Genomic DNA, 18,481 nt, shown 5'->3' with positions numbered 1-18,481 from the left:
AACAGCTGAAACTCAACGTCAGTGACACTCTGGAGCTTCCATACAATCATAAATAATACTTAAAATAAATAAGAAAAGTCAAAGCAACTCATAATTATGAATAAAATTGTTGTTACTGGCCGATTTAAAGACGCTTTTCGTCAACCATCTATCACCCGGCCTGTGATTGGCTGACCTTCTTCTTGACCTCCACACCTTTTGGCCAATCTCAGTCCTCCTCATGCCTAAACCAACTCGAACCCATGAAGGTAACGAGGTCCAGATCCTGTAATGGACCCGTTCTGTTGACTTTGTTTTGGTCGGGTCATGGTTTTAACGGCGCCCCCTGGAGGCTGTAATGCTAACTCCAAAAAGGTTGGATGGAACAAACTGTGGAACATCTGATGGATGTTTCCACGGCACACGCCGGGCGGTGATGGATGAAAATGTTCCAGTCGGCTTGGTCACGTGTTGGCGTGGCGAGCAGCTGGAGCGTCTGTCGTCGTTTATCATGGTCGTGGTCGTCACCACTGTGTCGGCTAATGAAGAATGAAGTGAAGATATTTATACTGTTTGGAAACACAGCGAGCGTCTGCTGAGAGTGTTTATGACACGCACACACACACACACACACACACACACACACACACACACAGCCGGTCCGACCCCTCCAGTTATTTTTAGCCTAAAGTCAACACGGCGCTTTGCTTAATGACTCTGGTGAATTCCTCTCTCTGCTTTTTGATTCTATCATATCTGTCCAACACAAACGTTTCGTGATCGTTCCACCTCCATTTCTGCCTGCTCCTGTTCTGGCACGACACTGTCCCCATGCCCCGGACCTGTAAACCTCCTCGTCTTCTTCTTCTTCTCCTGTGGTACGAACAAAAAAGTTCTTGTTGTCATCAAATGATAGATTCTTCTTCGCCTCCTTACACTTGTTCTCGTTTCTCATTTTCCATCCTTCACTACCTCCTTCCTGTTTTCCTTCCTTTCCTTTATGACTGCGTCTCACTCTTTCATTCATTTCCACTTAATTAACCTGGACTGACCTCTCGTTTCCTCTCTTTATTTCTCTTCTCTCATCCCTAGTTTCCTCTCCTTGTTTCTTCTCCTTGTTTCCTCTCCTTGTTTCCTCTCCTCTACTGTTTTTCCTCCTCTTGACTCCTCGTTTCCTTCCTCATTCTTCCTCTCCTCTCTTTTCGTCACTTTCTTCTTATTTCCTTTCCTAGTTTCCTCTCCTCTCTTCTCCTCTCTTGTTTCCTCTCCTAGTTTCTTCTCCTTGTTTCCTCTCCTTGTTTCCTCTCCTAGTTTCTTCTCCTTGTTTCCTCTTCTTGTTTCCTCTCCTCTACTGTTTTTCCTCCTCTTGACTCCTCTCCTCGTTTCCTTACTCATTTTTCCTCTCCTCTCTTCTCCTCTCTTGTTTCCTCTCCAGCTGATCTTCCAAACTTGGTCATGTTCTTGGTTCTGCAGCCAAACACTCGAGGTTTAAACAACATCCATCTCTCTCTGTCTCTCTCTCTCTCTCTCTCTCTCTGGGCTCTGGTCTTCACTCTGTTTCTATTTTAGCCCGGCTCTGGTCTCTCGGCTCTCGGCTCTGGTCTCTGGTCTCTGGTCTCTCTCAGACGGCGGTCATGGCTCGCTGCAGGAGTTACTTACGAGGTCTCTCCATCTGCGTCACGGTGCTGCTGATGGTAAGCTAACAGCTAGCCGCTAAGAGCTAACGGCACGTTTATCAGAAAAAGAAAAAAAAATTTAATTCATTTAAATTTGAAGCTTTATTTAGTTTGACTGAGAAGTAAAAACAGAATAAAATCCAGAAATAAAACTTTAGAAAATATGAGGATTTATTTGCTGGAGGTAAAAAAATAAATTGTAAAAACACTTTTAAAATGTTTTAATTTGAACTTTTATAGATTAATTATATTTAATTACTTCATAAATTAATAAGACACGTGACTTATAATTTGCATTAAAACGGCTTGTCCGTGTTCGCTACAGAGTTAATGATGGACTGTTTTTCACATGTTCGTTAACACTACGCTGATGACACCCTGTTTTATGTGACTTTACTTTAAACTTATAACTTGTTTCATTTTTATTTTTAGCACTGTTGTATTGTTTTAAATACTTTGTATCTTATTTTATTGCTTTTTATCCATTTGATTTAATTATTTCTCTTTGTTTTAGTTTTTAGTTTTTGCTCATGGTTGGAATTGTCGGGTACCTGATATCATGTCATAAAGAGTCTAGACCTGCTGTGTCATGAGATCTTTAGGATTTGGCACCTTATAAACAAAATGTATTTGTGTTATTTATATTTTCAGGGAACATTTATCTCCAGTTGTTTTACTTTTTTTAATTCATGCTGCCTCATCATCAGTTTGAGAGTCACGTTTATGAAATACACAACTTCAATTCATTGATTTCATTAAGGTGTGTTTACAACAGGTGGTGTTTATGAAATTACGTAACAGTATGTGTTGTGTAGTTAGTGTTTAATCTGTGTTTATGTTTCCTTTTTGTTTCACGTTGCTTATAAAATATTCAGATCTGAAAACACCGGAAATATTCCACGGCAGCGCGTTCTGTTTTGGTTCCTGTGTTGTTGTTTAGACTATATCATTTGATTGCAGTAATTATAGTGCTCGTTAGCTCACACACACATAGATATGCTTTTTATCATTTTTGATCTTATTTCCGTGTTTTCTTTTTTGCAGATGTTTATGTTAAATGTTCATGACAGAATTAAAATACTTTCGACACCAGATCCAGAAACATTGAGCTGAAGCTGACTTGTAGGAAAATGTATTTAATACAAGAATATTTACTTCACTTATAATCTGAATCAGAAAACTGTCTGATGGAGTCTGATGAGCGTCTCTCTCTGGGGGGAAACTGTTTCACAGGAATGCTGCTGCTGTTAAAGACTTCCTCCTCCTGTGAAACAAACTTCTCTCTAACGTTTCCGTTCATTACCTCTGCAGGCGTCCGGTGTGGTGATGATCGGGGTCGGATTTTCCTCCATCGACGGAAACATACCGGTCGCTGAGGTAACTCGTTATGTCAAAGTGTTGCTGCTGCCTGCTGGGCTGTTGGCTGATGTGACACAATTAGAGGAATTAATGAATATGAAATTATGCAGGGAGAAATTTAATACATTAAATGAGAGAGAAGAATAAACAATAGTGAAAAAAGCAAAGAAATATCCATGCAGAGGAATAAATCAGCTCTGTGTTGTATAAATAATATAAAGATTTAATCAGGTTATTTTTGTGTTTCTACAAAACTCATCTGTTGTTTGCACGTATGAGCAAATCTACCTTTCTACTGGTGTCTTGTTGTGTTAAAACATTTTGGTCCAACTCTATAGGATTTATTCATACATTCATATATCTGGGCCTTGTCGCATGTTATATTTCTCCCTGTAGAGCTTTGAGAGAATACCAGTGATGTATGAACGGTTTACTTGTTTTTTAATCTGCGTTTAATTGGTTTCTTCCGCGTCATTGAGTACTCAGTGAGCTGAGGAATAAGAAATCCTTCACTCTGAATCCAGAGTCTTCCTCGTCTGTGGCTCAGTATTTATTGTGAAATCTGTTGCTGACGTTGATTTATAGACGATGACGTCAAGCTGCAGATGTTAAGTGATAATGTGAAAACACTGCTGGTCCATGTTTGGGTGAGGAGTCCGACATGTCGCAGAGTGTTTATCCTCTGAACCGAGGGCATAAATCTACACACCTCTCCAACACTGGCTGTGCTCGACCGTGAAGATCAGATGTTGAGACACAAAAACAGACGTGCAGACTTCTGTTTTTGTGGATGGTGGTACCTCGTAATCTGAAAGGAGATGGACGGAGCTCAGCTGATCGTAGTCGTAGTTTCCCTCGGACACATCCTGTCAGCATTCGTCAAGTGTGAGGAGCTATTTTTGGCGTCCAGGGTTCTGGAAGTTGTAGTTTACAGCTGGAGAACTTCACACATCAGTGTGTGTTTACAGGTCGTGAGGTGTGAACAGTTTCCTCTGATGCTGGACTGTGAGCTCAGAGCACCGGAGGAGTGTTGGTGTTTGTACCACAGGAGGTTTGGACCATAGAAAGATTTTAGGCCCGGGACGCTGGCGCTGGGGAATGGAGCTGGCGTCCTGCCAGAACAGGAGCTGGGCTGGACAAGAGTAAATGTGGGACTGACTTTTAGTGGTTGGTGAAATAAAAGGCTGAAAGACAGACGCTTGTTTTTGCTCATAAGTAATGTAATCAGAACAAGTACTCGAGTACAGCTGAACATAGTTACCACAGGTGGGATTACACCGACACTCTCTCTCCCTCTCAGCTGTTCGACCAGCTGTCCAGCAGCGATGGGTTACTCGTCCTGCAGGTGTTCGGTCCAGTCACGGTGATTTTGTCCATTCTGGGGATTTGTGCCGCGACGTTGGACGCCAAGCGTCTGCTGCTGGTGGTGAGACACACACACACACACACACACACACACACACACACACGCACACACACACTAACCTGTGGTCATTTCCTTCAGTTTTCTGCTCTGATATTCGTGGAGTTCGTGGCCGTGATGGTCGTGGCCTCGCCGCTGGTTCAGGTTCAAGCTCAGGTAACTCTTCAAAGATTTAAATATCATGGATTTCTATATTATCTGTGATCTGTATGGATCCACTCGTTCACTCTGTATCTTTGCCGTCCTGTTGTATTCTGGTCTACAGATGGACAGCGAGGTGGACGAGGTGTTTCTGAACGTAACTCCTCTCCACAGGGCGGAGCGATACATCCAGACTGAACTGAACAAACTCCAGAACTCGGTACGAGGCGGAGAAATGAAGCGATACAATAAATCTGATTAAATCCAGAAGGAATCACAACAAATATCGCAGTGTGTGTGTGTGTGTGTGTGTGTGTGTGTGTGTGTGTGTGTGTGTGTGTGTGTGTGTGTGTGTGTTTGAATTAGACTGAAGATAACTCGTCTCGTCTGTCTGGTTCTCAGGACTCTTGTTGTGGTTTGAGGAAGTTCGAGGATTGGGAGAATCAGTTTCCTGCCTCTTGTTTGTGCACGCCTCCGACCTCCCCGCCCGCCTCCGACCCGAGGTAAGAAAGCAAAACAGATCTAAGACTAAAGACTTAGGCTGACGAGTTTCTAGACGAGTTTCGAGATCTGGATGATTTGATTTTATTTATTAGTTTTTTGAAGACGTGATAAGTTGGATTTTTAAATTTCTCTTTGGTTTGGTTTGCGTTTGGTTCTGTTGAACAGACGGACACACTCTGACATTTTTAGGCTCCTGCAGCTGGAAGGACAAAAATAGTAAAATCCCCTTAAGAGAGTATTTCTGTTCCTGTGGGTCTGGTCTTGGTTGCGTTCCAGAATCGCTGCTTCAGTTTTGTTCTTTTTTTCCGTCTTTGTCTCGCAGCTCTCGGCCTGGTAACTCGAGCTCAGGGGGCGACTGTGTGATGGTGGGCAGTGATCAACACCCTCCGACCCCGCAGGTCACGGATAAAACATGGGTTCACTCCAAGGTAACGACGTGACGTCAAACTGCAGCTCATCTTAAGCCCTGAGATCTGCTTCATACTCAAACTAGGAATATTCTGTGGAAACTCATGCAGGTCTTTACATGCATTGTGCTTTTGTTACCACTAGATGGCACAAAAGATTCTTTATTTCCAAGTCATGAAGAGCAAACGTGCAGGAAATCCAAAACATGATGCCTGCATGTGCAGACACACTGACCTTTGACCTTACATGTTTTAGTCCATGCTGACCTTTGACCTCTGTGTGTGAGCAGCCCTGTGGTCCCATCCTGAAGAGCTACCTGAGCTTCCCCATCAAACTCAGGATAGGAATCATTTCAGCCTTCGCCACCATCGCGGTAAAACTTTCACATCGTTTCCATTTTTCTGTTCTGTGTTTAAACTTTCTCTCTTTATTACATTAAAACGAGGCGAGTTTGTATCTTTACTGCAGATTTAAAATATCAAACTGATGGTGGAAAAGATGAAAATGACTCATGGACGGAGCAACAGATTCTCATAATTGAGCTGCAGAGTTTTTGGTCTGATGACCAAAAGAAGAACAGAGATCAAGAAGAATTCGATACGGAAATTGCAAATATTTTGTTTCTTTTAACACGCAGTACATGTATACGGATGAAAACTGGGTTTTCTTGAAGCGTTTGATGTTCTTGGAAAGTTTACAAGCCTCTAGATAAGTTTGTGTTTGTGGAACCTTTAACAGTTTTGTGAATAGTTACAAGACGTTCAAGAATGTTTGCAGAATCTTGGAATCTAAGTAAGGTTTTTTATAGAACAAGGTTCACGTTTCTGCAAGTCGTCTTCGTTTTAAGTTTCAGTGTTCCAAGTTTCTTGGACCGTTTGTTTTCTGGATGTGTGATGAGGTTGAAGCGCTGATCGAGGGAGCAGAGTAGTTTCTAAATATTTTATACATTTATTTATGGAAGTCCAAGTTTGTAGAGAAGAGTTTATAGAAATGTTTTAAGAGGACATTAAAACTTTCTAAAAGTGTTTGAGTTGATGGAAGATGCTACGAAAGTTTGTTGTTGATGAGTTAATAAGTATATTTGAAGTTTAAGATTTGAAGGCGTCACACTCATTACTTGAACTGTGTTGGCAGATGGCGGCCATTGCTCTGTGTCTGGCGTTGGGTCTGGAGAAATATTGGAAGAAGCCTCCGGTAGAAAGTACGGTCGACGACTTCAACAGAGTGAAATACGAACCCAAACCCTCCCTCACCTGACCTCTGACCCCGCCTCCACCTGAAGCCAAGGCATCAATCCAAAATGCTGGTGACGATCGAGAGTTCAATAAAACCACGTCAGATTCTTTCATAGCAGCGATTTGTAATAATGGGACGTCTCTAAAGACGTCAAAGGTGCAATATGTAAAAAATACTTAGTTTGAAACACACACACACACACACACACACACACTGTTGTAATAGACGCCGTAGTGAATCACTGTAGTCTAATAATACTGAGGTCAGTTGCTTGCCATAACCCTGACTCAGGCCTGAACCCGCCATGTCTTCAATGTCCCACCAGAGTCCTCATCAATGTAGATTACCTTGGTACTGTATTCCTTGTTGTCAAACCGGGTTTGTTGGTTTGTTGGCCGGTGAAACGCTGCCCCCTGTTTGTTTGTTTGGAGTTTGACAGGTGTCCAGTTCTTACATATTGCACCTTTAGTCAGACCTTTGTTTTTTCTATCCTGAGTCAGGGAGGTCAACAATTCGAGACGTTAAGAAAGACACAGACGCCCGAATGGCAGCGTCAAGCTTTTGAACAGAGATTTGAAAACTTTATCCAGTCGTGATGTTTGTGTGACGTTTTGTAAAATGACAGAAACTCAGAGACTTCTCTCAGAGAAGAGGACGACGAGTGGCTGCTGGTCGTGATGAAATGTTCGAAAAGTTGATTTATAAATAAAGTTTACTGTGTCAGTGACTTCTGTGATCTTTAGTCGTACTTCCGCTTTTCTGCCACATGATGGCAGTGATAAGAAATTAGACACATGCAGCAGGTTTCCTCACGGCTTCACTTAAAGAAGTCCAAATTCAAATTAAAGCTGCAAGCAGTGATGGTCGGGCCCTCGCACATGTGCGCACGTCGAAATGTGCGCATGTCAAAATGTGCATAATATTAGTCTTAATAACCACAAGAAGTTTCAGACATCTCAGAGAAAGTATATGATACATGCACACTTTCGCCCGAAATTCAGCCCAAAAGTAAATGGTTACTTTGATGAAAAGTTGTGATTTTGATAACTTTTCATTGTCGAGGCCTTGAGAACACACATGCCAAGTTTCAAGCACATCGGATAAAATCCCTAGGAGGAGATCGTTCAAATGCGACCCCTGGAAATGACCCCAAAAACACGAAAAGTCCAACTTTGGCAAAAATTGGACACCGTACGCTTCACTGTAGCCCAGGTCACCAAGAGACTTTTTTGTGCGTCTGGGCATGTTACATACTCCCACCAAATTTCATACACGTGGATGAAACCGTGGCGAGGGGCACCTCCAAAAACACACATCTAGGTGGCACTGTCGAGCCATATGCGCACGTCCATGTGCGAGACCCCCAAAATACGTAATTTTACACCCAACTTTGGGGAGGTAGGCAAATTTTCGTGAGTTTTCGAGGGGATATGGGCCGTCAGAAATGCGATTTACTTTTAAACGTTGTTCAACGTTAGAAGTCCAATAGGGCCTCGCCCCAGCGTGCTGTGCTCAGGCCCTAACAACACTGGAGAGTCACCTCCTCCCATCCCCGCTCTGCAGACTGAAGCTCATGCAGGTTGGCAGATTAAAGACTGTGAACCTTGACATGGTTTATTTCATGAGTCTGCTTCTACTTCTGAGTCTGAGGCTGCAAAAGAACGATGAAGAGACAGAAAGTGAATGAACTAAACTCCTGTAGCCTCTGTAGACACAACTCTGGCAACATTTGAGAAAAAATAATCTGTGAATTTCGATGCTAAAAGTCTCCGTGACCCGATAAGACCTCCCTACGGATTCTACAGCCTCCTTCTCTGGCAGAGCCGAGTAGGTCCGTCTGTTTACCGATGATGATGTGATTTAGATACACGACCACAGCGCTGTCTTCGCAGACTTTGAGGGAAATAATTTATGAATTCATACGTGAAAAAGTCACCACGACCTTGTCAGTCCTCCCAGATAACAGCCTCCATCTCAGTGTCAGACAACCCAACATGGGCAGTGAGCGGGACCGGATCAGGTCCGGCAGGTCAAAAGTGTCTCACTGACTCACCGTCAAACTATGTCATTTCCAGGATTAGATTTAGGTGTCAGATGACACAATATTGATGCATTAATGAACTTCCCTTTTCTTGCGACAGCTCCAGCAGCTCATGGGTGTGTGTCACTTACCATCAGCCTCGGATCAGAGCCCCTGGTTCCTGTGTGAGAATGGAGATGAGAAAAGGGAAGACAAAGCAAGAAAGACGGTTTGGTTCTAAAGAAATTTTGAGTGTGCGTGACTCTGGCCCCGTCGCCCCCCCATACATTAATACCGACACTGTTATTTTAGACAGACAAGTTCAAATTAAGTGCCAGTAACTGCTAAAATGGCCGCCGCTGGGCTTCTGCCTTCTGACTCTTATTTTGAAAACAGACACAAAAGCTTAAGAAAAGGAGGGGGTAGCCGATCAATTAGCGCGTAGCGAGCCAAAACTATAACAGAGACAGCTTCAACAGTGTTATCACTGCGACCGCCTCCAATTTTCCTACGTTTGAGGGGATAATTATGTCTGTAGCTGTGCATTTGCGGCCACAGTCGCAGTTTACAAATTTATTTTTAGACAACTTTTTCTCTCCCTCTCCACTCTAGCGATGACATCACTCACTCTAGCTCTGGAAAGTTCTCGCAATAACACCTATACATTTTTTGCCGTGGTTTTTGGCAATTTTTGGCAAAACCGTTTGCCGAAACTCTTAGAAAAGTCACAGCACACATGTCCCGGCCGAGCCGCACGTTTTGATACCTGTTTTGAGTATGTGTGTGTGTGTGCGACAAAAACTCTGGGAGGAGAAGCAAGCCAAAAAACGGGCGTAAGAATAATAAGTTGTTGAAGAAGAATAAGCGTGGTGGATAACATATAGTGTGCGCTTTCAGGCACACTCAATAAGCGTGGTGGATAACATATAGTGTGCGCTTTCAGGCACACTCAGTAAGTGATTTTAGTGAAAAAAAAAATGCTGCTTGTAATAAAACCAACCACCAAACATTAACACAGGATTACAGGAGGCGTGGTTTGTTGTGTTATCTGCGTGTGAGTCTCTGAACATTTACTGTTTTCACATAAAGATGCCGCGTTACAGACCATCACGTCAGACCCTGATAACCTGGAGCTACCCAGCATTCCTCGTCACTGCAGCAGCTGTGTATGTACTGTATGTATGTAATTTACACACTGCATGGCCAAAACTTTGTGGACGCATATGCAATAGATGAACATGTTGTACATGTATCACAGAGTTTAAATCCTGCTGCCACACTGACTTGATCATGTGTGATCAAGACACGCTGGAAACAAAATGACCTCTGAAAAAGTATGACTTCACCTTCATGAGAATCATCAGACACATTTAAAGTGATTTAAAGTTATTTCTTAAATACAGAGTGAAGACCGAGCAGAGGAGCCTTTCTGTCGCTCATGCCAGACGCCCGGAAGAGTTTCAACCTTTCAACCTTGAATTGTGTAATTAACTTTTACTCGCCAGTCAGCAACTCTGAGTCATGACCACTTCCCCTTCCCTTCCTCTTTCTCAGTATTCAACCTGAACACTCAGTACGAGGAAACAAAAGACGGCAACATGGGAGCTAAATAACCAGGACACACACACAGGTGACGCTCGTCAGCAATCAGAGACAGGTGAAACAAATCAGATCGAACCAAGAAGTGGCGGGAAAACAAAGGCAGGAAATAGAAATAAAAAATAAAAGAGGAAACACAAAACAAACTCAAGAATGTCACAATGTTACTAAATACTGTTGTGGAAATTTTCCTGCTGCTGGTGAAGAATGAAGACTTCTGCCGCCGACAAGATTTTTATTTTCTTTGCAAGGAAAAGGTCAGTCAACGCGCGAGCGGTCAACGTTGGAGAAAGATCTCGAATATGGGGACACCTGGATATTTCTACCTGAGGGGCGTGTCCTTCCACATCCCTTTGTCTGCTCAAGGAGACGCCCGTCAGGACGGCCTCTTCTGTCTGTTACAAGTATTGGTGCCGCCCCCGCTGCTACGTCCCGCACCTGCAGGATCCTGTATTCAGGTGCAAGGTTAAGTCTAGGCGTCACAATTCAGTATCTTGCCCAAGCCATGCAGACCGGAGGAGCCGGGGATCGAACCACCGATCATCTGATTAGTGGACGACGTGCTCAACGTCCTAAGTCACATCCACCCACACACACACACACACACACACACTGACATGGTGTGGGTTTTTTAGGGCCTGAGCACCGACAGCGGTGCGAGGACTTATTGGAACCAAAGGAATTTTTCCGCGTTCTTATTATTACTCTACTTCTTTTCCGTCTTCTGGGATGAATTACGTGCCCGTTACGTTCGCAAAAATTTACAGATTTTTGCCGGCGCGTCATGCCTGTGAAAAAATTTGATAATTTGGCAGCATTGGTGTCGCAAAATGGCTCTATAGCGCCCCCTTCAAATTTTCAAAAACGGCAAATAAATGGGGTGACTTTGGCGTACATGCGTGTGTCATACCCAGACGCACAAAAATGCTTGTGGACGCCATGGTGCCAGATGCACAGGAAGTCGGCCATTTGGGTGGAAGTTGCGTTTTAGAGCCATTTTTGCACATTGCTGCTGGTTGGAAATGTCTTGCTTCACATGTCAAGGTGTCACACCTATCTGAATCCCTGCAGTGTCATCAGATTGGCTCATGTAGAGCTGCAGGACTTGGTGATGCTTCCTGGTGAAAACAATGACGCCACCTCATACGGTGTGGGCGTGGCCAGGCAGCGAAAGTCATGTGATGGCATTTGCGGTTTGAACACCTTTTCATCATCGCATGGTCATGAAACTTGGCACACCCGTCCACCCTGACGACCTTGTACATATGTGAAGGGTCTCGTGTGTGGGCGGAGCTAAATGGCTCTATAGCACAACCCACAAATTTTCAAATCCCCCCTGCTATTGGGGATACTTTTGCGTAGGCGGCCAAAATTTGCTCCACGCCTCCGTCATACCCAGACGCACACAAAAGCCTCTGGACGCAATGGTGCCAGATCCATAGGAAGTTGGACATTTTGGGTGGAAGATGCAATTTGGCGCCATTTTGACGAATGGGTGTGCGATGCGTGTGGGACGGCGACGTGCCCATACATCGCTGCTTGCAGATTTAATGTTATCATTGTTGTCATGCGTGTTTCTGTGTTTTGTTGTTAAAATATAAATAAAAATAAAATATCCTGACAGCTCTGACGGGGCTTGGGATTCAGTTCTGCTTTCTTCTGAACAATCCCGTATGAACCTGAGACTGTAACAGCTGATCTGTGCAGAACATAGAACATGAAGAACTGTCAGGTCCTGATGATCCGTGGACCTCGAAACGTGCACAGCCTCTTCCTCAGTTTGGCGGGAAGATGAAATGTTCTAGTTATGAGTTATAATTGTGAAGAAGCAGCTGTTAAAGTCAAACTTCGTCATCATAAAGTCAATAATTATTTGTACATTGAGGCGTCAGTGACCCCTCTATCTGATTTCCACAAACACTACACAGTGTGTTTCTGCACGCTCATGTAGAATTGTACTTGACAGTCAGCGTGGTCTTCATGTCACGTATAGTTCCCCGTCACGTAGGCGGCACACAGACGTTGTTGCCTACGTGACGCCGTCTGTCCATTAAGAACGAAACTTACACATTAGAGGTTTGATGTAATCGCAGAGGCGCTGTACATGTGTTTTTAGTATAGTTTGCTGAAATACACACACACACACACACACACACACACACACACACATGGTATGGGTGTGAGGCGGTGTGGTCTCCTCTATAAAAGCCACACACACCTCGTAGATCCTCACACTTCTCACTTCTTCGTCTGCTCAGACTCTCTGTTCAAAACTGAAGATGGGAAAAGTTCACACATGGCTCAAGTGCATCTTTATCTTCTTCAACATACTCTTCACAGTAAGTCCAAACTTTTTAAAAATGCTTTTTAAAAAAAGGAAATGGTTATTACTCTTTGTTTGTTTTGTTTGGTCGAGTTTTTTAGTTTTGTGTTTGAAGAAGAAAAGAAGATAAAGATAAAATATTCATTGAATGATTGAGTGTTGATGAAGTGTCATGTTTGTGGAACAAAAAGCAGATTCCAGATTTTCTTTTAGTTACGTTGCTTCGTTCATACTCACTTCCAGTAAAGAGGGAAACGAATGAAACGAATAAAGAGAGAGAGGAACGAGAGCCAGAACCTCCGAGACAGCACGAGCTTCTTCCAGCTCCGTCTTTTCTCAGTCGGAAAGATCTCGAGAGAGCAATCCATGTGTTCATCAGGTCCAGACTGGACTACTGCAACGCCCTCTACGTTGGCCTCAGTCAATCCTCAACTTCTCGTCTCCACCTTGTGCAGAACGCTGCTGCCTGATTCTTAACAAGCACGTCCAGACGCGAACACATTCCCCCTGTGCTGTCGTCTCTCCGCTGGCTTCCAGTCCGTCTTAGAATCGATTTTAAACTTCTGTTTGTTTTTTCCTGTCAGAGATTTGAACTTTTCACAGTTGTGCAGAGCCCTGCGCTCTTCAGGTCAGCTTCTGTCAGAGGTCGTAGGTCGAGACTTAAACGGTGGGGCGATCGTTCTTTTGCCGTCGCTGCTCCCAGACTGTGGAACAAACTGACCCCTGACATTCGCATCACTACTGATCTCAGCCTTTTTAAATCGAAGCTTAAGACTTCTTTAGATTGGCGTTTTATTCTGACCAGGGCAGTGCTGCTCCTCTCTGTGTGTTTCTGGAAGGTTTTTAAAACCCTGCAGCACTTTGAATTGTATTTCTTTGTTATGTATCTGTTCTGTATTGTTTTATGGCTTTGTTGTAAAAGACAAAGCTTAAAAAGCAGCACTTAAAATAAGTAAAATAAACGATTTCATTCAGCTCTGTGTTTTTAAGACTTAAAGAAGTTTGGATGTTTGTGGCGACCTTCAGTCGATCAGCTGTGAGTCCGTCTCCCTCTAGTGTCTCAGTGCAGAAATTACAGATGAAATATAAAAACAGGCATGCACTCGTACCGACATAGAGACTAAACAGACGTTTGATGTTGTGGAAAAGTTGGTTTTCTCTCTCCAAACAGTTTCCAGCCACTTACAGCTTACAACTTTTCCAAGTTCTCGTCTTGTGTCCCTGTGTTAACTGTGTAAAACACGATTATTTATCTTTTTATGGAAAATTGTTTGAGCAGCTGTGACCGTCCCGACTTTTAACCCCCCCCTCGTTCATATTTAGATATATATGTATATTACACAGTGATATTGTTGAATCATCTTTGTCCTTCTAGTTACGCTCACGCTTTGATTTTTCTTTTTCAAGAATCAGTATTTTGGTGACACACTTAAGACTCCATACACTTGGCTTTTATTTTGTTAAACTCACTAATGTGATGTGTCCTCAGATCCTCGGGGTGCTGCTGATTGCTCTGATGGTGTGGTACGACCAGGTAAACGACGACAACATCAACATCAACAGTTCCAGGTTCTGCAGAATCTTCATGGATTTCTCGCATTAATTCAGCATTTGTGTTGCATCTTTGTCAGGTTGAAACCTCGGTCTTGTTGTGTGCCCTCGCTGTCTTGGGCATCTCCGGCTTGGGAATCTATGCAGGTTGCTCAGAGAAACCCATCATCCTCAAATTAGTACGTACCAGAGCCCACGTCCATGTTCATTTGATAGTTTTGTTGGGAAATCAATCCATCGACAAAGAAATGTGTCGTGATATCGTTAAATTTTGCTCTTTTTTGTTTCATGTACAGTTTGCAGGATTCATGGTTGGTGGAATGATCGGCATGATGATCATTGGCATCACCGCGGCTATTTGGAAGAACGAGGTTATTTATCTATCTATCTATCTATCTATCTATCTATCTATCTATCTATCTATCTATCTATCTATATATCTATCTATCTATCTATCTATCTATCTATCTATCTATCTATCTATCTATCTATCACTACTCATTACTATCACCAAATGAATGAACCACCGTGTCGTTTCGTTTATCTACTTGATGTGGACGTCTGCTCATTTCGCTCGATGCTAACATTCATTCATCTATCTCAATGCTAAGTTTGCTCATGTAGTTGGATGCTAATGTTTTCCCTGTGTATGTTGATGCTCACATTGGACTCTCTCTTCTTGTAGCTCGAAAAAGAATTTGACACTGACTCTTCCACTGTAGCGGAGCTCAAGAAGAATCTCAATGAACTGCAGATAGAGGTAATATTGTCCGTGTAGCATTAACCGTTGTGAGTGTAGAGTAGCTGCTTCTTTCCTCAGATGGATGCTTACAGAAATCCTTAAAGAGGATTGCTGTAGTCGCTTTTCTTGCATTATCTTCGGTTGTCTCGTCTTTTCCACCTGTTGGGACTCACTCTTTTGTGGTTGCAGGAGAGTTGCTGTGGATTTGATAGCGTCTCGGACTGGGGTGATGAAATCCCAGACTCCTGTGAGTGCGAGCCTACTCTACACGATGCATGTCAGGCCAAACCTTGGGTAGGTTTCTGTAGAAGTAACATCAGGTTTGAAAGGTTTCATACACCAACTGAGATCTCGTGGGAAAGCTGCAGCTCACGTGCAAAAGTAAATGCCACCTTTTCATTACCTGAACCAAAAATCGTGCAACTTGTCTATAGTATAGCTGTGTATAGTTTTAGGAGACAGTGGTCCAGGTGGTAGAGAAGGATTGCTGATTGATTGATCAGTCATTATCATCATGGTATCTGCAATACTTGGACTATTTTTCTTCTTCTAATGACCGTGTTTTGCCCTTTTTTTCTTGCAGGGATCAGAAGGCCCAGACCTAGTCTATAAAACGGTATTCAATCAATCAATCAATCAATCAATTAACCAACCAGTGCATCCAATTCAGCAGTCAGCAATGCCTCCAGATAATAATCCTTTCTCCATCTCTTCTCCTGCAGACCTGCGGTTCCATAGTTTCTGATATGTTAAACGCCTACACCATATTTAGGGGTTTAAGCTTTGGATTGGCTTTCACCGCAGTAAGTTCTGCTGTTGTCCTCCCTTGTTGTTGGTGGTGTATTTTTTAAATGATGTTCTTATGTATTAGGATAGTGTCAACAACAATATTTCAAGATCTGTTATCAGTATGGCCACAGAAAGGTTCAGAGGAGGTTAAATTCTTCTGGAATGACCAGACTCTGTTCCTGTTTATTTATATAAAGATGGACGACATAACATCTCTGCTAAAGTGAAGCGAAACGCCTCAGTCGCCCCCTGGTGGCTGAGTTCATTTTCATAAAAAGTTTGGTTTTAATCAGCTATTTGATGCTATAAAGATGGTTTTATGTCATGATGGTGGCGTTTTGTGGCAGAAAGTGGAAACTTCACTGACTGAATATAAACATGGATGGTCGATGGTGTAATTAATAACCGGAAAGAAGTCAACAATGACCCCCAGAATGCATGTTGTTTGAAACATCCGATTACTGAGCTCTAAAGTGTGAAACAAAGGTTTTCTTTTCAATAAGTCAGCGTCCAGTTTCTTCAGCAGTTTTGGTGAAATTTTTGTTCCCAACTGTAAAAACAATCTTTTTATTTGGTGCAGCAAAATTATTGATGTATATTTTTGATGTTCTAGATCGAAGTCGAAGTTCTAAACTTTTCCTTTTGGAGGCCTAACGATGTCATTAACATCTTAAGCCAACTAACCCTAACCCTCTCATTTCGGGTATGTCGGGTTCAAGCAGAGGCCTAAAAAAAGAGGCTGGGGCTTAAGCTCACATCCTTGGGTCAGTCGGGTTCACCCGGGTTGGATCTTACAGACAGCTCTTAGCTCTGAGGGCCCGTGGAGAAACCTGTAATCCTCCATACCAAACTGACGGATCAGATCCAAACTATTCAGGAGACTTCCGTATTCTGATGTTTCTGTTTTAAGAAAAACTCGTAGAACCAGCATCTTTTAGCTCATCGACTGTGTGGCCTTCAGTCAGAATCTCATTTGGACTTGTCTGCCGTGTGGATTGGACACATGGTTGCTTGTTGTTTGCTTCTGGTGTTTGTTCAAGGTGTCTCTCTACCTCTCACCTGTCTAACTGACTACCTGTCTTCATAGTTGATCGGCCTGCTGATCTCCCTCCTGATGCTCCATCAGGTCAACCGCCACGACGACGTAAGAAATACCATCACCTACTACTGAAGGGACCTCTGACCTTTAACCTCTGCACTGTAACAAGAGGACTTATTGGTCGTGGCCTCTTTCATTTTTTATTATGGCTTTTAAGAGAGTGCGAGTGAAATTAGGAGACGGAGAGATGATTAGCTGCCTTTTTATTGTAGAAGATGTGAATCATTGTATCTCTTTTGTGTAATCATGCTGTTACAGCGATGTATCGAAGAAAAGACTCAGTTTCTAAACCCGTTTCTATCTCAGCCGTCACCACATGAGACCGCAGCTCTGAGAAGAGCTTTGTTTTTTGGTTTTGGTTTTTGGTTTTTGGTTTTTGGTTTTTGGTGTTACTGATTAGAGATGGGCACCAGGCGTTTTAAATAGATGATGGAAGGTTAGTTCAAGGTTTGTCCTGCAAACCAAACAAGTAACAAGTAACAGTATTAATCCAACTATTCAATAAATGGGAACCTGCCACACAGGAACACATGAACGCCTGTTGTCGAGAACATTGATGCTTTACAGTGGATACAACTCTTTTATAAAACAGGTGATCCATGCTTCTTTCAGCATTTCTGCATTATTCATATCAATGTCTTTGTTTTGTCTATTTGATTTAAGTCTCAGCAGATTAACATGCATGTCAGTGCACATCACATAATAAAGCAGCATGCTGCCACCAGACGGCAGTGCACACCAGCAGCTGCATGAGGAACCGTTTACTTACTATCTCTGTGATCCAGGACCTGGAGTTTATCTTCACAGTTCATGCTGGTGTAAGAAACATGAATCTATCCGTCCATGCACGTGTCAGGGAATAACTGTCTCTGAGTGTTTCCTCATGTTGTCGGCTCTCTGTAAATAAAATGTCCTGAGATGACTTTCGTTATGATTTTAATGCAGTATAAATAAAATGAATTGTCCAATCACAGAGCTGATAATTGTGTTGTGTACCTCTAAGGCCGTTATTCAGTATAACGGCACGACTCCGGGTCTGTTATTGCTTTTTATTTAACGGTTCTGATGATCGATTGTTTGTTTAATCATTTATGTGACTGGTGCTGCACTGCAGTGCAACACAACTTGTATGAATATGTTCAACTGTCTTTACAATCTAGAGCACTCTTGTCTAACTTCACATTCACATTCAGCATCAAACGTCATTTCTCGGATTATAAAGTCTTGACTGACCATAATGTTTTTGAGTAGAGCTTTTACTGCAACATCCTGTGTTTATGAATCAAACCTGTTTCTCCATTCGAGACATTTCATCTGTTGTGAAATGTTCACATGTTCCTGCGTGCTGCACTCTGCTCTGCTTTTCTATTATCAATAATCTTTCTATGAAGCTTCTGTGATTGTCACTTTCCTGATGATGCACGATCTGTCCGTGCATGATGCAGCTGGAGGACACGATATCTTGTGTCATCAGATAATGGAATGATGTAATTATCACGTGTTCAATGTGAGCACAGACATACGTATGACGGGTTCATCATACTGTGCAAAGGTACAACCAAAGTGAGACCAACAGAACCTGCTGGGCCAGTGTCTGAACCTGCAGAACTCTGTAAGTTCTGCTGACACCAG

At 42.8% G+C, this 18,481-nt stretch overlaps 2 protein-coding genes across 6 annotated transcripts; both read left to right on the top strand.

Moving 5' to 3' along the window:
• The first annotated feature begins 1,559 nt into the window (after window positions 1-1,559).
• Window positions 1,560-7,444, top strand: LOC104934913 (23 kDa integral membrane protein). Its single transcript, XM_010750677.2, has 9 exons — window positions 1,560-1,673; window positions 2,967-3,032; window positions 4,315-4,440; window positions 4,519-4,593; window positions 4,703-4,798; window positions 4,981-5,081; window positions 5,405-5,510; window positions 5,780-5,863; window positions 6,625-7,444. The coding sequence occupies exons 1-9, from the start codon at window positions 1,614-1,616 to the stop codon at window positions 6,745-6,747; spliced, it is 837 nt and encodes a 278-aa protein (XP_010748979.1). The 5' UTR covers window positions 1,560-1,613; the 3' UTR covers window positions 6,748-7,444.
• Window positions 7,445-10,294: 2,850 nt separating this feature from the next.
• LOC104934912 (tetraspanin-7) lies at window positions 10,295-18,001 on the top strand. 5 transcript variants are annotated; one of them, XM_027283381.1, is made up of 10 exons: window positions 10,295-10,403; window positions 12,604-12,684; window positions 14,158-14,202; window positions 14,300-14,398; window positions 14,516-14,590; window positions 14,905-14,979; window positions 15,151-15,255; window positions 15,545-15,577; window positions 15,684-15,764; window positions 16,838-17,995. In XM_027283381.1, the coding sequence occupies exons 2-10, from the start codon at window positions 12,625-12,627 to the stop codon at window positions 16,919-16,921; spliced, it is 657 nt and encodes a 218-aa protein (XP_027139182.1). In that variant the 5' UTR covers window positions 10,295-10,403; window positions 12,604-12,624; the 3' UTR covers window positions 16,922-17,995. The 5 variants fall into 5 exon arrangements, with proteins under 5 accessions (XP_027139182.1, XP_027139183.1, XP_027139180.1 ...); XM_027283382.1 differs by lacking the exon at window positions 12,604-12,684 and having other exon boundaries at window positions 10,299-10,403; window positions 16,838-17,996; XM_027283380.1 differs by lacking the exon at window positions 10,295-10,403 and having other exon boundaries at window positions 12,565-12,684.
• Window positions 18,002-18,481: the final 480 nt, after the last annotated feature.

This window comes from Larimichthys crocea, chromosome X (assembly GCF_000972845.2).
Source record: "Larimichthys crocea isolate SSNF chromosome X, L_crocea_2.0, whole genome shotgun sequence".
Taxonomy (NCBI): domain Eukaryota; kingdom Metazoa; phylum Chordata; class Actinopteri; family Sciaenidae; genus Larimichthys; species Larimichthys crocea.
The sequence above is the reverse complement of the archived record's forward strand: the minus strand, read 5'-3'. Positions and strand labels throughout refer to the sequence as shown.